This window comes from Propithecus coquereli, unplaced genomic scaffold (genome assembly GCF_000956105.1).
Source record: "Propithecus coquereli isolate 6110/MARCELLA unplaced genomic scaffold, Pcoq_1.0 Scaffold224, whole genome shotgun sequence".
Taxonomy (NCBI): domain Eukaryota; kingdom Metazoa; phylum Chordata; class Mammalia; order Primates; family Indriidae; genus Propithecus; species Propithecus coquereli.
The window spans coordinates 2,309,601-2,335,677 of record NW_012147634.1 but is presented as its reverse complement, the minus strand read 5'-3'; the positions used below and the strand labels follow the sequence as shown (position 1 = coordinate 2,335,677).

Below are 26,077 nucleotides of genomic sequence, written 5' to 3'. Positions count from 1 at the left end.
CTGACATCTCCAAATATAATTATGCATTTTTTCCTTTTAGTTCTGTCAGTTTTTGCTTCATGAATTTGAAAAATCTATTATTGAGTGGTCAAACATTTAAGACTATTGTATCATCTTGATTAACTGACTGTTTTATCATGTAATGTTCCTCTTAATTCTTGGTAGTTTTCTTTGTTCTGAAATCTACATCATCTGATACAAAGACAGCCATGTGAGCATATTTTATATTTTATTAGTTTTTCTGTGGCATATATTTTGCATCCTTTAAGTCCGAACCTACTTGTTACAGTTGAAGTGAGTTTCTTGCAGACAACAAAGAGTAGGTCTTTTTTAAAATCCATTATGTTGATCTCTCTTTCAATTGGTAAGTTGAAACTATTTATATTTATTGTAATTATAGACATGGTAAAATTTAGGTCTAACATTTTGTTATTTGTGCTTTATCGATATTGTATGTACCCTCTGTTTTCCTTTCCTTTGTTCCCTTTCCTGTCTTTTATTTGCTCATTTGAAGATTTTTTAGTATTCCATTTTCATTTACTTATTGTGTTTTTAGTTTCATGTTTCTGAATATTTTCTTTTTTCTGAGACAGGGTCTCACTCCGTTGCCTAGGCTAGAGTGCAGTGGCACCATCATAGCTCACTGCAACCTCAAACTCCTGGGCTCAATTAATCCTCCTGCCTCAGCTTCCCAAGTAGCAGGGACTACATGTGTGTATCACCACATGCAACTGATTTTATTTTTCTTGTAGAGATGGTGTCTTGCTAAGTTGTGCAGGCTGGTTTTGAACTCCTGGACTCAAGTGATCCTCCTGCCTTGGCCTCCCAAAGTGCTAGGATTATAGGGATGAGCCACCATGCCTAGCCAGAATACTTTTTTAGTGGATTTTCCCTATAGGTTTGGTATTATACATATTCAACTTTCAAAGTCTACTTAGAATCGATATTTTACCACTTCAAATGGAATGTGGAAAGCTTAACACTATGTAGGTCTTTTACCCTGCCCTATGTATGTTTTTGTCTTATATATTAAGTAGATATACATCATAAACACTGTTAAGACAATATTGTAATTTTGGCTTTCAAATATCAAGCTATGTAAAATACTCCAGAAAAAAGAGTCCATTATATGTACCCAGATATTTACCTTTTCTCTTGCTCTTTCTGCATTCTTGATGTTCCAAGTTTCCTTTAAGTATAATTTACCTTCTGTCAGAACTACTTTGGTCTTGGCAATTCTTTTAAAGCATCAATATTGGCTATAAATTATCTTAGTTTTCCTTCATCTTATAATGTCTTTATTTTACCTTTATTTCTGACAGATATATTTTGAAAAAAATGTAGAATTTTACATTGGCAATCCTTTCTTTTAGCACTTTAAAAATGGTGTGCCATCTCCTTCTGGATTTCATGGTTTGTCATGTGAAATTAGAAACACTATTCCTATATATATAACAGATTGTTTTTCTGTGTTATTTTTAGTTTGTCTTTAGCTTTTAACACTTTGATTATGATATCTATAGCTGTGCATTTTTTCATGTATTTCTTGTTTGGAGTTTTCTGAGCTGCTTCAATCTGATGGTTTAATTTTTTTTGCTGAACTTGAGAAATCTTCAGGTCACATTCTTATTTCTTTTCTTCTTCTGGGACCTGTGATGACTATTTGTCTGGTCCCTGAGGTTCTGTCGATATTGTTTTCCCAATCTTTTTTCTCTCCATTGTTCAAACTAGATTGCTTCTTCTGATCTGTCCTAAAGTTAAGTGACTTTTTTCTCTGTCATCTCAATGCTGCAATTCAGCTTAGCCAGAGAGATTTTTATTTTGGTTATTCTTTTCTTAATCCTAAAATTTCCATTTTTTTCTCTTAATTTGCTGAGACTATCCTTCCATTTATTTCAAGAATGTTTGTGTTTACTTGTTGAAGCATCTTTATAATAAATGCTTTAGTCTTTGTCAGATAATTCCAAAATCTGTTCCAGTTTTTAATAACATTTTTACAAAAGTTGGCATCTGTTGTGTGTCTTTTACCAAGCAAATTGAGATTTTCATATATCTTTATATGTAAGGATTTTAAATTGTGTTCAGGACATTTTAAATATTACATTATGAGATATTAAAGTCTTATGAAAAATGTTGAATTTTTTTGGCATAAAATTAACCTAATTGATTTCAGACTGTAAGTTCCAAACTCCCAAGGCTTCTATGTGTTTGGGCTGTCAATACAATTGACAAATTGTATTGTTAATTTTCATGATCAACTTTCAAAGCCTTTGCATTGCTATTGAAATTGCTCAGTTCTCAAAGAAATTTTAGGGTCATATCCACACATGCAAAGCTTAGAGTTGAGTGAAAGAGTTGACAAACAACTTTATGATGTCACTTTCCCAAGCTCTTCTCTTTCCATGATTTTCCTGGTACCTGCCACTTCCCTTCTGTTCTCATTTCAGTCCTGATTTCAGACAGTATGAAGGTTAGTTACTCCCCTCTGCTGTGTACTTCTTATGGTTATGTATGTTTTCAGGTCCAAGTAGAAGGAGTCGGAAACAAAAAGCAAGGGTGTTCAGCCTACCTACTTGGGATCAAAGCTTTTCAGATCGGAGAGGAAGATTTATTCAGATTTTTATGGCTTCTTTTTCTTCCACTGTTGTTGCCCCCACTGCCAGTATTATAGGATTATAGAAAATGGGAGATGGGGCAGAAGAGACTGTAGACAATTTTAAAAAATGGTGGGGTTTCCCTTACTTCACCTGAGCATCAGGGGCCCTTCCTGGTCCTTAATTCAGAACTGAAGGGATCCTCCTAGAGCTTTCTCTCTACACACCTTAATGACTACTTCCAAGTTTGGGTATTGAGTCTAGGATGGTGAATACAAAAAGACAGAAAAATTATAAACTCACTTCTGCTTTGGTGGTACTTCAAATTCTTATCTTCTTCCCAATCAGCCTGTTACTTTTACTTTTAAATATCCTCAAATAGCTGTTGCATTCTCCCAAGTTTTATAGCTGCATTCAATGGGAAAGAAGGGTGGAGTGTGTTTACTCCACTTTACCTGAAACTAGATGGAGACAGTTACTTCTCTGCAGGAAAAAAAAAAAAAAAAAATCCAGCATTTTGTAATTTAAATATAATTGCCTACGGAATTCTATGTTTTTTCTATAATGCAAATGGAACAACTAAATAATCTCAACGTTCTCTAGAGTTATTTCCATTTTTCAACTATATAGGGGCCAGGATTGGGAAGAATACAGCAAATGCAAAGAGAAAACTTTGGCAGATAAAGGTATTAAAGACTCAGAGCATTGAATTATTTGAAAAATCATTTTCTTCTGTTTTTGTTTACAGAATTTCTACATTCTTTTGCCATGCAATAATTAATATTCTATATACCATAAAGGAACTAACCAACTATACATTTGCTTTAAAATAATATAGATTATATTAACATTACCATACTAATAATTAAACAAAAAGGAAAAAAACTGACTTTAAATTGTCAATTTTCTCCAATACCCTTGCTTGAAAAAAATAATGACGTAGAAAAATTTGTACTGAGATCAATATAGGGTCTTACGATCAAACCCATATCATTAAAATTTGATGATACACCTTCTTGTTCCTTTATATCCATATTTGAAAGAAAAGTAATAAGGCTTCTCAATCAATATTTAAGAGATGTGTATAAGTACATTTATGCTTGGAAGCCATGACGATATAATTATGGAGAAAAAAATTGGCTTCTAGTTACCTCAATGAGAATAATAAAAAGATGGGAAAATGTTAAAGATTTAAAAGAATGTGTAAATAGGTTCATTTTAATCACTACTCTATTTCTAGCACCTACAACAATCCTGGGCACATAATAGGTGCTTCAAAATATTGGAGAACACTGAATAGATGAAAAAGCAATAGAGAGAGGCAGACAGACAAAGAAGTGAAAAGAAAATCATCTGAAATTAAAGAACCAATGAAAATTGAGGAAAAAGGACAAACAGAGTATCATAGTTCATATTATCTCCTAAGGATGTTTCCAGGCCTTTTGGATATGAGAATTTAGTACATGATGAGAGATATAACCCTTTATGTATCTGATGTATCTGGGACACAAACCATTATAATGCACCAATAGCCAATGCCCGGTGGCCATCTGAATTGAAGAAACACAAGATTGAGAGACATGGTATAGAATCAGCTTTCAATACATGTAGCAAATGCTCATAGGTTTATTTCTAGTAAGTCTAATTATTATTATTGGGAGATTAAGTAATATCTAACTTACAGCAATAACTGTGATGGTAATTTATTAATTTAAAATTCTGATTAATATGCCAAAATATCTCAAACATGCTCATCAATAATAGAGTGCCCATATGGCTGCTTTGCCTGGAGCATCCCAATTTGTGTTTTTGTCCAAGCATAATTATTAGTTATGCTCTTTTAACTTTTAGAAGTGTCTTGGTATGAATTATAAATGACTGGATCACTGTAGATAAGCTGTAAATGGACCTCACAGCCCTTTTTATTCAAAGCTAGAGTCATGCCCAGGCCCAGTCTGAATCCTTCAGGTTTTCTCATCTTCTTTGCTGTAGGCCCAGATACTTGCTGCCTTTCCTCTATTCCGAGCTGATGCCACTCAATTGACCTCCTTCAAGAACCAGTTTTCCCACCATTTTCCCTTCCGTACTACAGAATAAGTGCCCTTTTGTTCATCACTGATGAGACAAGGGAAAATAAATATTAAATGTGGAGAAACTGCAAAGATTATTATTGTATTAAGTCCTTTCAAAATCCTCTTAAAAACTTTTCACCGTGCTACTGTCCCATTACATATAATAAATGAAAATCTTCTTGAATTTCTCCCTTTAACTTTTACTCATTTAAAGAAACCATTTTCTTCCTTCTGACTCTATCCTCACAGAGGACCATGTATATACTTTCATCCAAGGTGGACTCATTTTCTTCCAATATATAAGCCCCTGATGAATATGGAATGTGCATCCTTTAGTCTGAATTATTTAATAGGTTTCTACTGCTGTGTAAGAAATTACCCAAAATGTAGCAGCTTAAAGTAACGGCCATTTGTTATCTCATGTTTCTAAAGGTCAGATGTCTCGGTAAACTTGACTGGGTGCTCTGCTTAGGGTCTCGCAGGGTCAAAATCAAGGCGTCATCCAGGCTGGGCTCTTACCTAAAGGCTTTAGGGAAGTATCAGCTTCTAAACTCACTCAGGTTGTTGGCTCAATTCAGTTCCTTGCCTCTGCTTTAAAGTGCTCACATGGTTAGATTTCCATATCTCAAGGTTAACTGAAAGATTTTAATTACATCTTCAAAATCCCTCCACAGCTCTATCTAGATGAGTGTTTGCTTGAATAACTGGGGGTCAGGAATCTTAGAAGTGCCATCTTTTGAATTCTGTCTACCACATCGAATATACTCCCTTATGATTTCTGACGACATCCACATCAAATACTGAACAGCACTATGTAACAACATATCTCACAAATACAATGACCTCTGAGTATTTCAAACCTGACTTTACTTTATATAAAGTCATACCATTGTAGGTTGACATAGGCTTCTAATATGTTTGATAATCTCTCTTGCTAAAATACGTGTCCCACTAGACTGAGTGGGCGAGAGCCCCAGTGCCTACATTGAATCTATCACAGAGCTTGACGATGGACTTTGAAAATGGTAAATTTCCAATAAATGTATTCAAACTCCCTTGAATACTTAATTACACTACTAATCCACTTAGAAAATAAGATTTATATAGAAAAAAGTTAACCTTATTCTTTGCCTAGTCCAAAGGCTTACAAATTTCAAAATATTGCACATTAAACTAATATGGTTTTCACTACAAACAATAACAATATACTTCTATCAAAAAATATTAATTACAAAGATGACTTCAGTAATTGCTTTAGGTATTTTAAGTTCATGAAATTCTCTGTGCTTGAGGTGCCACAATGCAAGAGAAAATGCCACATTGCTGTTCAAGGAAAATTAAGCTACTTAAGAAATTGGCTTAACCTCTTCTTCTCACCCAATGAAAGTGATTAATTCTGCTGAAATGTGGTTTGGAGAATGTGTTGGAGTTGGAAAGGGAAGTGTCTGTTGTATAGTGTTGACATAAAAGGGCTATTTAAATATGTTTTAATGTCTGGATATGTTTCTTTTTGGCAGTTGCTTCCTGGATGGTCTGTATGCCTATTTGACAATTTGCAAGTACATAAAATTACAATATTCAGAAGTATGGATAAGAATAAGCTGTATCATTTCAACCTACTCAAAGACAGGGAAAAAAATGTTAGTAGCACCGAAGCATCTAAGTTTTGCTGATAGAATGCAGGCAGGGTGAGAGCACCACACAGCTGGAAACCTGGTGGTAAAGAACGCACAGCTGCCCTCGTCAACAAGTATTGGAAAAATCTTCACAGCTTGAAACTCACGTTGAACAGCATGTATCTTTGCCAGCTCTAAGTATTTACCCATTTTCTATATACTAAAGTCCCTAAAAAGTCTCATGAAACGCACACACACACACACACACACACACACACACACACACACACACACGAGTAACGACTGACTATATCCACTGATTATCAATCATTCCTAAATTATGGCAGAATTTCTCAAAGAAGATTAAGGCAGAGCCCTGGGCTTCCATAAGACCTTGTGGGTCCTCTAAGACCATTTCGGGATGTATATACAAGGTCAAAAGTGTATCGACATGTGTATGATGGTGCTAAAACAATGGTAGTTAAAACTGACTAACAAATAAAGGCAATGGCACCAAACTTCAGTGTTAGTTATTTTATTTTTCACCACGACTCACTCCAAGAGGGAAAAATGCCAATTTCATTTAAAAATGTCCTAAATAAAGCAATAAATTTATTCATTTTATTAAATGACTACTTAATATTCATTCATTCATTCAATACTTAATATTAAATAAATATTAAATGAATCTGAACACTTGAGTATATGCCATTTTAATATTTTGTGTAACAAAAGGAAATATGAATAAAGCATTTCTGCTACAGACTAAACTATGATGTGCCTCTGTGGAAAGTATTGTGAAGCTGTTTGAGTTATAAGCTGAACTAACTGTGCTTCTCAGGAAGCACCATTTTTATTTGAAAGAATGTCTGAAAGATAAGCATTGTTTATTCAGACGTCAAAATCTGTGGCTGACACTTGTCCCAAAATGAACAAAGTGAATTTGTCACATCACAGAAATCACCTGATGATAATTTTTTTGTCAATGATAAAATTCAAGCATTTAAGTGAAAATTAGAATATTGGAAAACTTTTTTATCTGTCACCCAGAGCTTGACAGTTTCCCAACACTTAAAGTTGTTTCTGATAATACTGATGGTGATATTAACAAATATGATTTCTATATACATTGTATGGTAAAATGTATCAACATTCAGAAGATCTGCCTACCTCAGTGAACTAGTATTTTCAAATTGACCAATGATTGATGCTAAAAAGCCATGCACGGTTAAAACATTCATTTAACATGTAAGATATGCCAACAGATATCAATGTAATAGAGTATGAAAGTTTGTGATACACTTTCAGACTCCACATTGTCACATTCCTCAAACCTGTGAGACACTACCGCTGGGGTTTTACTGGACTTTCAAACAATATTCACAATAATCTGAAAATATTTCTCTATTTTCCAACTATATATTTCTGTAAGGCTAGATTTCCCTCTCACAGGTCAACCAAAATAACATGCAGAAACATCTTACATGTAGAAGCAGATATGAGATTCCAGCTCTCTTCTACAAGCTGGGTATAAATAGGTTTATAAAAACATAAAACAAAGCCATGTCCCCTATTTTTATTGTTTTGTATAACAGTTAATTTTTATAAAAATTATTAAAGCATGTTCTTTATGCTAACATTTGATGGGTTTATTATTGTCAATTTTAAATAATTTAAAATATTTTTAGAGTTTCTCCATCTCAATTTCTAATATGGAAACAATTGATAAATATAACCTTCATAAAAATATCTTTGGGATGGATACCCAGTAATTCTCAAAAGTGTAAAGGGGGGTTAAGACCAAAAGATTTAAGAGTCACTGGCTTACAGCATATAGACAATTTAAACATCTACAGAATAGTTTCTAAAATTATTTATTTTTATTTTCTTCTTTTATAATATCTTTGGTTTACTTAGAACTAAAATTATTTTTTTAAAAACTTGTGGAGTCATGACTATAACACCAATTCTCAGTGTCACAACATGTGTGAATGTTGAAAAATTGGTTTGTGTGACTAAGTGTAGGTATAACACGTATAAACATACAATAATGCTTTAAAAGTTTTCCTTGGAATTCCATTTCCAGCAGTGAGAAAACTCTGGTTGCAAATCACTTGTACACGTAAATGCTGGAGTAAAAATACCAAAAAAAAAAAAAATTCTTAAATGCATAGCTTCATTCACAAGTAAGAGAAATCGTTCCATGGGCCTAAAGAAAAGAAGGGAAAGGCAGAGTTCTGAGCTAGCATTATGTGCTGGTTGCCTGTGGGCATTTGCCAAACTCAGGCCCAAATGTTCACACTGGGACAAAGACAGTTCTTGTTCAAGGTGAGGCCTTGAAAATGAAAAGTTCTACATAAAGTGAGGGGGAGAAAATACCATCTTCCCCTTCCCCCAAGACAAATAGCCAAACCCAGTAAAATGATAGGCTAAAAAAACAACCTTCTCTCTGGAAAGAAAACATGCCATGAAAACTTGTCTACTTTGACCTAGACTCTTTCCATTTGTTTTTTTTTTGGGTTTTTTGTTTTTTTTAAGACAGATGACATTAAAAGGATTTCAGATTGATAGCTGAATTCTCAAGAACGATGGCAGAGGACAGATCAATGAGATCTTTAATGTGCTGGGAAACAAACAAATATGTATTCTGAATACTGGGATTCTCACTTAAATCCAGAATTCTCACTTAAAATATCTTTCAAGACTTAAGGTGAAATTAAGATATTTTCAGACTAACAAAAACTTAAGGGTTTGCTAAAAATAGACCTTTACTAAAGGAAATGCTAATAAATATTGCTTCAATTAGCAGGAAAGGGAGATCAGAAGAGAGAACTGGGTTGTAAGAAAGAAGACATAATAACAAATAATAAAATAATAAATATCTGAATAAATTTAATTGAGTATTGACTGTAGAAAACCATAGTAACATCTCGTGGGTTTTAAAAATTAAATAGAAATTTTAAAAATAGGAATAGCCTACACAACTGCAGGGTCTACAGAGTATTCTAAATACCTTATATTCCTCAGAGAAGAAAAAAGACTAACTTTGGACTTGGATAAATTACGGAGACATGTTTAAATTTCTAGGGCAAACATGTCTTTAGTGCACATAGGATTCTCTTAGGTATATGCTTAAGAATGTAATTAATGGTCACAGGTTATATACATCCCAGTTTTAGTAGATTCTGCCAAAAGTTTTCCAAAGTAGTTATACCAATTTATATTCCTTCCTGAAGTGGATAAATATTTCCATAGATTCACATACTTCTCATCACCTAGTAACATCAGATTTTAATTGTATCAATCTTACTGGTACAAATCTTCTCGTGATCCGAATGTTCATTTCTCCTATTACTAATGAAGTTGAGTATCTTTCTATTTTTTTTAAATGTACATGATGTATTCTCTTCTAAAAATGGCCTTTAGGGTCTTTTGCCCTATTTGACATGTCTATTTCCTTGTTTATTTCTTACTTGCTAACTTATAGAAGCTGTTTTTATGCTCTGGATTCTAATATTTTGTTGGTTATATATGTTGCAAATACTATATATCACTAAATTCAAGATTCACATTATTTCACATTACAACGTCTTAAAATCAAAAATACCTTAAAATTAAATTTTGTCACATTTTTTAAATTTAATGATTCATAAAATAATGGTATATCTTGAAATCAATGACAACTGAAGGCATTTTAAAAATCCATAAAATATGGTATCATTTCCCTGACAGGAGTTTGCTTTTTTCTCAATCATTATGATGTCCTTTGATATGCATAAATTTTAAATATTAATATAGTTGAATTGATCAAGCACTTCCTTTATGATTAGCATTTTTGTGTCTTCTTTAAGAAATCTGCCTCAAAAATGGAAAATTGTTTTTCATATTTTCTTCTGTTTTTACAAATTTAAACCATAAAAGATCAACTTCAGCTTTTTCCTATATGAATAATCATTTTAACATCATTTATTGAACAGTGTTTTACCCGATGATGTGCATTATACATCAATTTCCAAATACATGCAACTGCATTTTCATATTTACTACATACTATATCTTGATATCTGAAAGACCAGACCCTGCCTCTGTATTCTTCCTTCACCAGTGTCTGGGCAATTCTTAGGCCTACTACTCCTCCACACAACATTTAGAATCAGCCTGACAAGTTCCCTCAAAACTCCGGTTAGAGATTTTGTGGGCTGCATTCTACCAACAGAGCAATCTCAGGGAAGTGGACATTGGTATCCCCATGAGTAGGGTTTACCTTTTCATTGACTTACATCTTCTTTATTGAATTGCAATATAGTCTACAATATTCTCCACATGTCTTGAATATTTGTCATTAGACATATTTCAATGCACTTTATTCTTTCCATATATTAAATAGAATTTTAATTAAATTTTTCACTGCCTATCACTGGTATATAAAAATCAACTGGTTGTTGTATATTGATTTGTCATCTAACCACCTGCCTACACTCTCCTATTCTCCTAATTTAATTCCATAATGTCTGAGTTTTTTCTTTATGTAGACAATCTTATTATCTACTTTATTGCAAGGCCTAAAATTTCCATACATTGTCGAATAGAAGTAGTGATAGCAGAATCTAACCTTGCTTCTGATTTTGAAAGGAAGGCTTTTTAATGGTTCACTCTTTAAAAAATGATATTTATGGATCTTTTTGTAAATAATTTCTACTAGTTAGTAAAGTTCCTACTTTTCTAAGAGTTTTTTTTTATCATGAATGTGTTTTTAATTTTACGAAAGGCATTTTCTTTATCAAAACTAGATGATCATATGGTTTCTATCTTTAGTTGGAATATATAGTTAAATTTTAAGATGTTCTAATGTTAAACTACCCTTGCATTTCTGGAATAAATCTGGAATAAAATAATCCTAATTGGTTATTTAAAAAACACATTGTGGGATACTATCTGCTAATATTTGGTTTTGATTTTTTTTCATTTCTTTCCTAAGAAAGAATGGTTTATCATTTTTTTCTTACACCGTCCTCTCAGGCTTTGGAAAGAAACGTATATGGTTTTAATTTTCCTTTTTTCTATTCTCTAAAATAGTTTGTATAATAATACGGAAATGATGCGTTCTTTAGAATTTTAGTAGAAATTAACTTTAAAATCATCAGATCCTAGTATTTTCTTGGGATGGTTTTAATAAATTGCTTCAATTTACTTAATTGTGAAGGGATGATATAGACTTTTTGGGAGGTTTAGTCTTTCAGCTAGTGATGATCAACTATAATTAATCAAGTTTGTTAGCACAGCCTGAGTTTGTTAGTTTACATTTATTTATATATCATGGTACTAATTTTATAATTTTTATCTAATCTCAAAGTCTTTGCCAGTTTTCAAAATTGACCACAGAGCCAGAATTGTCATCCCACAGTCTAAAGATTCAAGAGCATCAGGTTCTTTATTTCTTCTCTATAAATGATGGGAGGGTTACTTATTAGAAAGTGCAACGGTTTTCCGTGGCTGCTGTAAAAATTATCGCAAATTCAGTGGTTTAAAGCATCCAGATTTATTCTCTTGCAGTTCTCCAGGTTAGAAGTTTGACATAGACTTCACTGGGTAAAATCAAGGTGTTGGCAGCGCTCTCAATGTTCACTGCTGGAGGCTCTAGGGAAGATTCTAATGTCCTTGCTTTTTCCATATTCTAGAGACTACTCATATTTCTTCACTAGTGGCCCCCTCCTCCTTCTTTAAACCAGCCATGGTGAATTGAATCCTTCTCACATTGCATCTCTCTGTGCCTTTCTTCAGTAATCCCATCTCCTTTTAACTCCAAACTTTTCTGCCTCCCTCTTCTGCTTTTAAGAACTCTTGTGATAACATCAGGAATACCAGGATAGTCCAGGATAATCTCCCCATGATAAGTGAGGCCAGTTAACTGGCAACCCTAATTCTATCTACAACCTTAACTCCTCTTTGTTTTCTAACCCGACACATTCGCATGTTCCAGGGATTAGGCAAAGTACATTTTGGGGGACCATTATTCTGCCTACCACGGAAAGTGAGGCAACTTCACCAGCAATATCAGCAAATACATAGTTGTCACTTGCATAATGAATTACACTTTATTTCTTCTGAAATTTAAGTATACCACCATAGTTCATCCAATTTAAAAAACTTTGAATTAAACTATGACACAATTCTATTAAGCCATTAATTGCAAAATGAATCCAAATTTCAGAGATCTTAAAAGGTGAACAAACATTTTAAAATTGATATCTTATGGATTAAAACATTTAATAATGTTGTTTTCTTCCAATGTTATATATCTATCTACCAACCTACGAGATCATCTACCTAACTAAATAAACAGGAAGAAGCGTGTGATTGAGGGAGTGGTAAAATGATTTTTACTTTTTACCTTTTAACTAGCTTTTCAAATATAAGCTTAATAAATAACTACAATTTATCAAATGAAGCACTTATTTATAATATTCCATAACATAACATTTATCTAGCTCAGCTCATTTAAAATGCACAAACCTTTTGACTTAGCAAATGAACAAAATATCTTGTTTTAAAGTTAAAATATTAGTAAATAAAAGTTATTTCCAAGTTTATATTTGCCATTTCCAATTTTATTCTATAACTTCATTCGAAGATGATTTCCTCACATTCAGTTTTCCGGTTCTATTTTTATCTACTGTAAACGCGTCATGTTATGAAGGAAAGCCAGCTCCGTGTAGTCAGAAGAAAGGAGGTGGAGTCCAGCGCTCCCACTGGCTAAGGGTGGTGCCGGGCAAATCTGTGACCTTTGTGCAGGGCACCAGAGGGAATGACAGCAACGGTGCATACTGAGTGCCAATTAACAACCAGGGCCTTTGCAGTAGCCACCGTTACAGCATTCCTTGGGACAGACAATAAAGCCTCTATCTTAAAGGTGAGGAGTCCAAGCTTTCGAGGTGTTACATGATGTGCCCACATTCACACGGGTCATAAACAACAGGGCCCTGATTTAAATCTAGATGACTGAGTTCAAAATTCACGATCCGTTCATTCTATTTCAGAGTTTCATCCTCTGTAAAATAATAATGATAATAAAACAAAAGAGTTCAGATTCTGAAAGAAATAAATGAGGTAATGTCCATGAAAGTACTGTTTGGATTATAATGCAAAGCATAAATCTTTTAAATGCATTGCTTTTAAAACACAGGCATCCGTCTCCACTTATACCTCACATGAGTGCTCTACGTTCAAAGCCTGTCAGTGCTGTAGTACAGCTAGGAGAGTAGGGAAAATTGCCTTAAAGTTATCATTCAACCTCATTTATAAAAACTAATAATTACTAAATTCACTTCTTGCCTTTCTCTTTCCTCTGTCAGTTTTTTTGTTATAGTATTCCAAGTGAAATGGTCTGACTTCACATCAGTTAGAGATAAAAGAGGAAAAAAGGTACACACTAATTTAAGAAAAGCATCTGACAAAAAATACATGCCTCCATATTACATGGGGAGATTGTAAATGTGTATAAATAAACATATTATTGATTAATCTGAACACTAAATCCCTTTTGCTTTGTTATACTAGAGATTAATAACTATTAAGATGACTGAAAGCTAAATATACATTCATTTAATTTTTTTATCAAGTCACAGAGCAGTTTCCTTGCACTTTCTTTTAATAATAGTAGAGAAGGTATTAACGTTGCCTCATATTCTTCTTTTTTTTTTTATAAATGAATAGATGAGCATCAGGGAAGATTTGTATGCCTTAGGCTACAAGTAACATAAACGCCTCAAACTGAATTAAATAATAAGAATTCTGGCTCACACATCCAGAAACCCAAACATCATTCTGGGCCCCAGGGTTGGAGTCATCCAGGAGGAAGGCACCTCCCCCTTCTGCGCTTTACCAGTCAGATTCACCCCAAGGCTGGTTTCCTTTGTGATTACAGTTCTCAGGGCTGCATTCTTCCTTACTTACATCCAGTGAGGACATGTATGAATGAATTCTAACCATCGAAAATGCTCCTTTTCTCAGCTTGATGAGGCAAACATAGGAAACAGATCATATACTCCAACCAGGGCAATGCCATGTACTGACAGGCTTAGGCCTGGGGTCCAGGCCTAGACTCACCAATGGCTGTCCCTAGAGGGCTGTCCTTCCCCACCATGGCACTGCAGCTACGCAGTAGTAGATGCGTGGATGAGGGGTGGCAATCACAGCGTCTATCTCTCACAAATGTCTTTATAAATCTTATAAATCTCTCAGTATTAACAGGGAATTGGTTCTGGGATTCCTTGTGGATACCAAAAATCCCTGATGTTCAAGTCCTTTATGTACAATGGTGTGATATTTGTATATTTGCATATAATCTATGCACATTCCCCTATGTACTTTAAATTATCTCTAGGTAACTTATAATACCTAGCATTTATACCTCGTGTTTACAATGTAAATACTATGTAAATAGCTGTTATACTGTATTCTTTTTTAATTTGTATTATTTGTTATTGTCGTATTGTTATTTTTGTTTCAATTTTTAATTTTTAAATTTTTTTAGTGGAGACTATAGGTGTACACCATCACGTCCAGTTAGTTTTTTCAATTTATGTAGAGACAAGGTCTCGCTGTGTTGTCCAGGCTAGTCTCAAACTCTTGGGCTCCAGTGATCCTCCCACCTCAGCCTCCAGAGAAGCTGGTATTTTTAATATTTTCCATCCTCAGGTGGTTGAATTCAGGGACATGGAACTCATGGATATGGAAGGCCAACTATATATGACTCTGGACAGAGGCATGATTGGTGTGACAAGAAGGGTTTTGTAGAGTGTGGGAGAAAGAAATCACTCTGACTTGGTTGTTATCTGTCTTGAAGAAATGTTTCAGATTTTTACTCTGCTCAAGACTACATAGGAAAAAGACCTTTGTCTATATCTGGGCTGGGAAAAAGAACTGTCATAAGATACAGAGGGCAGAACTAGGCTTTAGTAATACCAAGCAGAGGTGACCACAACAACCTAAGGATTCAGAAACACAAAGAGATTCAGGAGGGCATGGGACTTTCCAAACCCTATGCTGTAATATTTCAAACTGACCTTTATGACTATCTAATGGACAGGACAATAGAGCTGAGAACTGATTATGCCACTTTCCTGCCAAACCGTACATACTCTGATTGTCAGAACACACTGTGGTACTTACTTATTCAAATGTGCTTTAAATTAGAAAATAAGTTTTATGGATAATATATATATCACACATATATATGCTACTTTCAGTTTGCAGATTTAGCAAGATGTGACGCAAAGTCATAATCAAAAGAGAAATCGGTTCTCCTCACCTTAGTGTCTGCGTACATGACGCAGAGAGGCAGCTCATGTGGGCAGGAATGGAGACCCTGCCTGAGCTGCTGATTCTCTCGTGTGCTGGAACAAGGCAAGACATTGATCTGTCCCCTTTAAAGGAGGCTGTTGGGGGCAACATAGCTGCCTGAGCAGAAGAAAAGGTAATTATTTAGAAACAAGCTTTACTGGTAATCAAGAGCTTCCATGGCTAGGGAGATGAAAACTAGACATCAAGTTTTAATTTCTGGAGATTCACTTAGGAAGAAGAAAAGAAAACTGGAGGAAGCAGGTGAGAGAGTTAGCGCTGGGAAGACCGTGCCCACAGCACTTCAGCTTGTCCTGTGTGTCCAGGTCTGTCTATGCTGACAGTCCCTTCCGAACCAAATGTTCCCTGGATTACATAATCATCCGTTTTATACTATTACAACTACTTCCACTTATTCTCTTAAGATTTTAAACATATGAAGAGGTTGATGAAAACTTAACGGCAATAGTTGGAATTATTTTTTAAATGCCCCTAACCTTATATTGTGATACTATCTCTTTTACTTACTGTTCGCCTTACAAAGAACAAATGACACCCCAAAAATGGTTATGTTAAACTCTCTCTCCCTATAGAAATGAACCCCACATGATATGCTAAAATCAGATAACGTCTTAAATATGCCTTACCGACACCTGTTTACATACACCCACATGACTTAATATTAAATATGTACATATTTATACATAAAATATTTGGTTATATTTGGATAGGTAAATTTATATTTATATAGATGACTTTTTTAAGATATATAAGCATATATGTGACACTCTCTCAAAATTAGAAGAACTGTGGATTCGTGGATTTGATTGGCTGCATGGTTACATTTTAGGGATTTTAGATACGCAACACAAAATGTGGAAAATTTGCTACTTTACGTGCAAAAAATCCTCACAAGTTGGGCAAAACTATTTTGACAGAATCTGAGAAGAACTTCAAGCATATATAACTCAAAAACAAATCAGGTATAGTACAAAATAGTCAATAATAATATCATTAACAAATTTTGTCTTGGTTTACCAATAATACTAAAATTTTTTTGAACTCATGTGTCTCTCAGAAAACAACAAAACAACTGAGGATAGCCTTAATGCATCACTTCAAAATTATCCTCACTGCATAGTTTATACATGTTTTTAAGCTATTTCATTCATAACTGAAGTATTGACAAATGATTAAACATATAGGTATAAAACATGTATTCTTGACATTTAAAAAATATTCGGTTAAAACCAGTGTAACAATTTCCTATACTTAAACAAGCAATGTGTTCAAGTCTCCAGAAGTCCCCAAAGTGTAAAAATTTTTACATACACTTACCAACGGTATCGCATGGTTCATCTTTGTGTACACAGAAATCTTTCCTTGAAAGAAAAATAGAAAATCAAACTAAAGATAAATTTTTTTGCACAAATAATAGATATCATGTGACTCATTTTATAGTTATATGATAAATTGAATCACACTTTTGTGTCCAAAAATCTAATAAAACTAAGAATAAGATTAATTTTTAATTCTAAGAAAATGGAAGATTAAATGTTATGCTATATTTATATATGATTTAATCCTTAGATACTGCTGTCCCATTTCATAGATAATATTTCAAAAATAAAATCCCATCTTGTTCTGAATTTTATAGGATTTCATTGTTTTATTCCAAAAAATAGTATCTGGTGTTGGGATAAAAATTTCCATTTGAAAAAATATTGGAAGATCTCCACTTCATGTAACACAGAAATAATTTCCAGATTGAAGATTTAAACATAAGAAATACAATTTAAAATAACATAAATATTTATATAAATATAATTAAAAGTATAAATTATATAAAATAATATAACATTTTATATCACAAGATTGACAAAAATTTTAAATGACTGATAATCATTTTAATAAAGGTATGAGGAAGTTAGTATTATTATATAACTGGGATCTAACTAGGAATAATATTCTGTAATTTTCGCTTTTTATTTGACCACCAAATCTTAGTGAGCATTCCCTAAGAATATTTCCTTCTTGTTACCAATTACTTAGGATTCCATAGAACATAATTTAAGAGAACTTAATAACTAAGAGTTATGAGATATGTAGGCAGACTATAAGAAAGCAAAATTTTTATCTATTTCCTATGAGCTACATGACCTTACGCAACTTACTTCCTGTGCCTCAGTCACCGCGTCTAAAAAACAGAGGTAATCATGATAACTACAACAGAGGGTAAATGATTTAACACATATAAAACATTAAAAACATAGGTTCATTGTGAAGGTCAAATGAGTTAACACATATAAGGCATTTAAAACAATGACAGGCACAAAGTAAGCTATCAAAAGTTAGCTGTGATGTTTTGTTGGTTTTTTTGTTGCTGTTATTGTTGCTGCTAATATGGTGTCACAATATAAGCAATTTTCTATTGAGAGGCTTTTAGGTTCCACAGAACTTTTACTATTACAAATAATACTGAAATTGGTTTTTTTGTGTGTGTGAATGAGAAATGAAAAAGCATCTTTAAAAAAAAACATTTCTTCTCTCAGTTATAGGATCTGGATGCCACACCTAAATGAAAAATAAAACTTTAAAAATTAAGCACATACTTCAGCTGATTCACCAATGAGATCTACGTTGGTAATTGTATTATAATGTTAGTTTTCAGTTCACATCTTGGCTGGCTCATCGGCAGCATTTGTGATTTAGCACCTACACATATGTTTGTGAATGTTCCCTGAATGTTTCAAAAGTACATTCTTCAATTGTTTGAAGCAGAGTTCAATGCATGCTCACTAGATTTAGCTATCACAAGTTTTGCTATACAATTCTTCAGTGGAATGACCAATTTTGGATTGATTTTTATGTGTTACTGAGGAAGGACTATTAAAATTCCATTGTGGTTCTAAGTTTTTTATGATTCCACCTTTTGCTTTGTTTCTTTCAAAGCTAAGCTATTAAGTACCTAACTGTAAGTTCTTAGAAATTATTTTGAATTATTGTTTTGATTATTGTGTAAAAACCATATTTATCACTTATGCATTTGTTTTTAAAGTTGACTGTGCATGATATTAAATACTAATATATTAGTAATACGTTAGTATTTCCTTGGCATATCTTTTTCCGTTGTTTTACTTTCAGCTTTCATTTTCTCTGAATCTCTTATAAATAGCATATGGTTTAAATTTTAAGAGCTAGTTATATAATATCTTTATAAGTGAATTTATTCCTTTTTGATTTTATTATTGACATATTTGGATTTTTCTATTACCTTATTTGTTACTCTATTTACCAAGTGATATTTCTTTGTTCTTTTCTTCGTTTTCCTTTCTTCCTATCAGTTTTATTTTCATCTCCCTTTTTTCTGCTATTGCTTTGACACTAACATTAAATTGTGTTTGATGTATTATCACCTTTACATTTTAAAGTACAGTGTATTGGTTCTCTATTGCTGTGGTAAAAATTCCATAAAACAACACAAATTTATTAACTTACAGTCTGTAGGCCAGAAGCCTGAAATGCGTTTTCCCAGGCTAAAATCAATATGTTTGTACTATTGTGTCCAGGAAGCTCTAAGTGGGAATCTGGTTCCAGGTTCTAGAGGCTATCCATTTCTTGACTCAGGGTCCCTTTCTATTTTCAAGGTCAACAATTGCATCACTCTGACCTTTGCTTCCATCATTTTCTCTGATTCTCATGACTCCGTCTTTCTCTCACTCCGGGATAATCTCCCCATCTCGAGATCTTTAACACAATCACATCTTCACGGTCTTTTCTGTCATATAAGACAACACAGGCACAGGCTCTGGAGACCAGACTCTCTTATCTTTAAGATCATGGACATCTTTAGGGGAACATTATTCTGTCTACCATACACCCTTTAAATGAGTGAAGCTAAAAACTGCCTTTAGCCTCTTCCTGAAAAAAGCAAGGATATTAAATGCTTTTAATCTAATCTCTCCATTTAATCTTTCATTTTTTTTATCTGATATTATACTTACATACTGATTTTTTAAATCTCAAGTTAGATAGTTTTTTAAAACCATCATTGCATATTTAGCGCTTTGCTTATATATTTAGAAATTTCTTTTCTCAGTTATGTCTTATAGCTTTACTTTCTAGAGAGTTCGTTATTCTTTTCTTTCAAGTACATCCTTCAATATCTCTTTCAGTGATTGTGTGAATAGTAAACTCGTCCAGTCTTTTTTGCCTTTATTTTCATTATTTTGCATTTACTCATAATAGAACAGTAGCTGAGTATAGAATGTTAGGTTGACGTTCAGCGCATTGAAGGTATTATTTCATTTTATCCTAGCATTCATAAATATTGATTAGAAGTCTGTGATCATATTTTTTGCTCTTTTTTATGCATTCGGTTTCTAGTTCATTTTAATATTTCTTTTTGTATTTATAGTTCCATAGTCCCACCAAGATATGTCTAGGCACCAAAATGGTTTTTATTTATCTTCTTTGGTACTTGGTATATTTTTCAATTTGAAGATCCAGGAACATGTAAAACATCTTACCATTATCTATGTAGTTAATCTCTCTGACATTCTAGCTATTCTCTTCTCCTAGAACTCTTTTAGGAATATGTTGGTTCTTTTCATTCTGATGTCTGTAATTCTCAAAAACTTTTTTGTATTTCCATCTCTTAACAAGTCTATGCAGCCTTCTGAGAGAACCCTTCAGATCTATCTTTCAATTCACTAATGCTCTTTTCAGCCGCATCTAATCTGCTCTTCAACTTAGACATTGAGATTTCAAGTGTAAGTACCATATTTCTTTTCTAGTACTATTTCCCTCAATTTTCAAATCAACTGTTCTTTTTCCCAAAAATATCTTATTCTCATATTTTGAATTTTTGGTTGTTTTTAATCATGTGAACATGCTTATTTTATAAGCCCCTCTCAATATTTTTTAAAAATTATTATTCTTTATTGCACCTCTGGATTCTCCCAATTGAAGATCTTGTCATTGTGCATTTTGGAATTCTATTATGAACTCAGTCGGTGGTACTTTATTTGTGCTTGCCTTGTGTGGTGTAAGTTGAGAGAGAATCCCTCCAGAGCAGTTTTACATATGCTTTCACTAAGCGCTTCAACTTTGGGATCAGATCCACGGTAATGAATACCCAGGGGAACCATTTTTTTCCTAACCTGGGGTCATGGATGACACAGAATGCTTCCTGTCGACAACCTGTGCTTGCTGGCGGAGCTTTTGCCGATTCACACTTTCATTACAGGTCTAAGTATTTATGAATTCCAGCTGTATGTAACCATTTCAGTTCCACTTCCCCACTTTGCGCAGCCTCATTAAAACTCAAGAACCCAAACTTTTTAGTCCAGCGAACTCCCTCAGGGAAGCTACGACATTACCTCAGATGCTCAGTACACTTGCTGCCAAAGTTTGCTTTGTTTTTGGCTCATCCATGCATGTAAAAGGATGTTTATTATATTTTTTCTACAGTTTATAGATGTCTATAAATGGGGACATTTTCTGATTTTAGCTAGTCAGCCAGATTATCACATAATTAAAGGAACTGAACTCAATCTGTGACCTGCCGTATAGGAATTAAGTGAAGTGAAATGATAGATTTGTTTATTGTTAACATCAGATTTTAATATGCATGGAAACAAGCCACATAGGCCTTATTTTTTATTACATTTTTACATCATGCAGTTACTTTTACCAAACTCTTTAAAAGACTGCATAAATGCCTCAATAAAAGGTTTACATTGACCTCAGATGCTATTTAATATTTGTTCAAAAATATCTTTCTACAATTGGAGATTATGTTGGTTATAAATTATTATAAAAATTAGTGATTACTACTATATTGTTACTTTTCTTCCAAAAGTTTAAATAGAGAAAAAATATATGTATGTGTCTAGCCATGAGTGTAAATGCGCTAGGGAATGAAGTATTTTAATGTCAACAATTAATTATTAAAATTGTTCTCCATTTCTTTTGGCTAATTTCTGACAGAGACGATTCTCTGAAACATAGAATTTACTCAACTACAAGAGTAATGGGGAGAAGCATAGAGTTGGAATAGAGAAGATAAAACATAACCATAAATAATATCTTTTTAATACAAGGCACAAAAAGGACTTAGTGTAAAATTAATTTGTTTAAATCACATCCAATATTTAGGAATATACCTATTATTCTGCAGTTATAAATAGCAAAAATAATTCAAGTACATATCACATGAATTGCTTCATAAAGAATCACTGGAAGAATTATTATTCCTGTGGGTCTCTTAGCTGAGAACACTTCTCTAATATTTCATTAGGACTTAAGTAAGGCAGAAATTCAGACCCTCTTGAATGTTATCCCTCCTCCCTTCCTTTCCTCTCTCAATTAACTCTATCCTCAAATACTTGGCTTTGGTTTGTTTTAGTGGCCACGCCTTCCCCTGCCTCTGTTTGCTTTACAATGCATGCCAGAGATACTTTGCTGGACAGGGAGGGGGTCCCTTACCCACTACAGAGGCCCTCCCATCAGACTGGGCAGGCAGTGGGTCATCCCCAAAACACAGTAGACACAATAGTGTTACAATGTGCTGTCTCCTGATTACTGTGTATTTCCAAATAGTAAGAACAGTATAACATGTTTTCATCAGTTCGTACAAATTTTAATATTTTACTCCAATATACTCCCATTTTTTATTCCATTAAATCTATAAACTAGTAAATCCATTCTTGATACTTGAACGTTGGCTGTTACCACTTGATAAATTAATCTTCATTGATTTTATATATGGAAAACATAATCCTATCAAAATTGCTTGCAAAGGCCTTAAAAGTCTACTGGTCCAACTAAATGAATATTGCCAAGTGAATGTATTTTTTGTTACTTATTAAAAATTAAATAGCAAAGAAAACAAATTTTGATGAACTAAATAATTAGATTGTCTATCAGCATTGGGAGTTTTAATATCTATGCCTTTTGTTGTAATAAATAAAAGGTCATTTTGAAAATGTGCCAAGATTAGAAGAACTCTGGATAAATGAGGGAAGACACATTCAAATTGTATCCTCTAAAACATAACCAATCTAGCTTCCGTACCCTGAAGTTCTTCCAAAGTAAACTAGCAGTCAGCATCGCCGTCAATATACAAGATATGAAACTAGAAACCTTGTAAAGTTTGTGAAAAACAAGACTGCTCTCCATCACAACACTGACTCCCAGGGTTATAAAGGGCCTTTTATAAAAGTCGAGCGGCTCCTTGACAGTTGACAGTCCTAACTGCAGTAAACCCCACACGCCAGCCCCTGGCATCTCTCTGGTGGGAAACCACCTTCTTTTGCATTATATTTTCTGGTGAGAGTATTCTAGTCATCAACTTCCAACCATAAAATTTGCTCCCCAGACTGGAGCCCACTTTTCAGAGCATGCAAAGTGGAAAATATATTAAGAAAATGTGAATGGCCCCCGAGTCCTCTAAACCCAGTGGAGGAGATCACTGGAGCCTTCCTCTTCACTGCCTTTCGTGAAGCCTGGCTCTTCAGGTATTCCTTTGATTCTGAGAACTACACAGAAGCTTTTCTACTTATTACAATACACCAAAGAAGTCATCTCTTCTGGGGCTCAACTTAGGCAAAGTTGGTCTCTGGGGCTAAAAAGCAATGCCAAATGATAAAGGAAAGTATATTCCACTGGTGGTTTAATATATTCGGAGTCCGAATGTAACTATAGATGAAGAGGAATGGAAAAGGCTTTCTGGCATTTTTATTGTAAGTAAATGGCAAAATATATTTAGCATTTCTATACATAGGAAACTATAGAAATAAAATTTTTCACAGGGACACCACTCCTGGTTGTATAGGTTGCACACTGCATAATTGTAGGGGCACATTTACATACACAATAATGTAAATGGTTCCCTCTACTGTCGTGTAGAGCACAACCTATACAATCGGATGTGGTGGGATTCATTAAGTGCCTCTCACATGCCAAGCATTAGCTAACGGGAAGGACACAAAGATAAATAAAATAGGCTTCTACTATGAAGGCACAGAAGAGGATGACACACATCGCCTCTGTAATGTGATAAGGGCCCCAGGATCAATGAGAAAGAAGTCTGAGGAATTGAATAATGGATAGTCCTATTTTTCAACTGCCTTTGCCAGCAAACAAATGGAGAAAGAAACACCCAAAACAGATGATATTGAATAATATGGCAATGCAGAAAGTTAAAGAACCATGTAAAATCAAATCTTCACCTTAGGGCCAAGAATCACTAAGTGTAAAGTATATTCAGATGTAGGGGAAAGGGATTTTTTGTGTGTGTTCTAAATATATAATACATCATAGCACAATGCATGAGGCTGCAACATGACTGTTTGATTCACATGATGGGAAACAAGGGACTTCATCTGTGACTAAACAGCATGATGAAGCCATGACAGATGCACTGCTTGCTGTCAAGGGCACTAGAGTCCCCCACAAAGCCAATTTCCGTCCACCTAGCAAGCACAGGAATAAAGCACGTTGCTTAAAAAAATGCAAGTTCTTTCACCCTAAAGCACTGGAGGTGCCTCTCACTAAAACTGAGGAACAAATCGTCAGCAGGATTTAAAACCTCAGCTCAGACTACAATTCTTAAATCTTCAAATCTTCAATATTCAGCTTCTTTCTAGAGGATCAAAATGATGTACTCTCAATTTGAAAAGTATTCAAGTTTTTTTGTGGGGTGGAGGACAGAGATTTGTTTGCTTCCCAGACCTGTGATCTTGTGGATTCAAACTCTCTCAGCTTTGGCTCGCGTCGACGCAGCGCGCCTGAACTCATCACAGTCTCACGGCGTGCATTTATGCAAACGATAGTGTTAGACTCTGGCAACGCAGAAGGTCAATAAATTCTGCTTAAGTTCTGATTTACATTGAAAACAAATGAAATGTAGCCTTTTTCCAAGAACGAAGATGCATCTGAGAATAAGTCTCACTGTAGAGTTTTATAGTACCCTGGGATACACCTATAAATGATTCATTCAAAAATTCTGTGATTTGTATTAAATCAAGATATTTCTGCAATTTATATGTTTTATTAAATTTTCTATCTTACTTGCCAATGGCATTTGTTTAAAACTAACTTTCAGAAGTATTATACATAAACCAAAAGCATTTCAATAAACATGAAAGGCAAAACCATCATTAATAAAATTGAATTTTTACATTAAAGATTTTTTTACATTTTTAATTTTTACATTAAAGTCTATGTCCCATTTCCAAGGGACATAGACTTAAGCCTTCTCTATGATTTAAATGCAAAGTGTGAAAATTACACTAAGAAATCATAGAGTGGCAGTTGGGAGAACAGGTTTTGTGTTTTTGTTACTATGAGCCCGCAAGCACTAACTAGGTCAGCTTTAAACTATTTACTTCATTGTACTACACAGAACAATTTGACAGATAGGTCTGGATTTATAACTTTATGCATTTTAGCCGAGATCAAAATTAATCTGTGAGCTAAAGTTTCTTCCTGCTAATGTGCTCACATAATATGCAACATTTAATAATTATCTAAGATGAGCATTTACTAGAAACTGGGCCTGGTTACGAGTTTAGCCTATCAAATATGGATAAGAACATGGAATTCATGGAGATGAACATTTTTCTTGTTTTGTTTTATTTTTCACAGCTTCCTTAAAATGTTAAGGATCCGATCACCTTTACACTTACACTAACTAAAAAGAGATACTTTTTCCTTAATTACACAAATATTCATTTAGTCTTTACTGATCAAATGGTGGCAGGTCACTTAGGGATAAAGCACGTCTTTAGTGGGCTGGTTCTCACTTGCTCTGGCCCTGGAGGCAGAGATACGAAGAGAGCCTCGTCCCACAGGGAGTGAAAGGAGAGCAGTTTGCCAGCATCTGCCGATGCTTCACGTGCGCACACCCACCGACACAGCAAGTGCCTTTTAATCTACGCTAAGTGCTAACATGTTTACAAACATATATAAAGATATTTATAGGATGTTTTCTTCTAAGAGCAAAAAAATTAGAAAGTTCCATAAATAGAGAAGTAATTAAACATAGTTATAGGATACTTTTATGCAATATACAGTATGTGTGCTCCTACTCCCAACTAATTTTAGAACAACATGAGTACATCCGATTCCCACTGCTGCTATAACAAATTACCACACTCTTAGCGGCTTAAAACAACACAAATTTATTATCTTAAACCTCTAGAGGTCAGAAGTCAAGGATAGGTCTTACTGAGCTAAAATAAAAGTGTCACCAGAGCTGTATTCCTTTTGGAGGCTCCAGTGTATAATCTGTTTTTTTGCTTTTTCCAGTTTCTAGATTCTGCCAGCATTCTTTGGTTTGTGGCCCCTTCCTCTGTCTTCAAAGCCAAGTTTGTAGCAGCTTCCAGTCCATCTATGACTCTGAACTTCTGCAACCTTCCTCCACATTTTAGGACTCTTGTGATTATACTGG

The 26,077-nt window shown here is 34.0% G+C and overlaps 1 protein-coding gene across 1 annotated transcript in view; it reads right to left on the bottom strand.

The window, feature by feature from the left end:
• The window catches only part of ADAMTS19 (ADAM metallopeptidase with thrombospondin type 1 motif, 19), a 238,790-nt gene that overhangs the window by 136,485 nt on the left and 76,228 nt on the right, over positions 1-26,077 (bottom strand). The window contains exon 7 of the mRNA XM_012645041.1: positions 16,960-17,003. Coding sequence (XP_012500495.1) covers positions 16,960-17,003 — 44 coding nt within the window. The remainder of the gene's footprint in view (positions 1-16,959; positions 17,004-26,077) is intronic.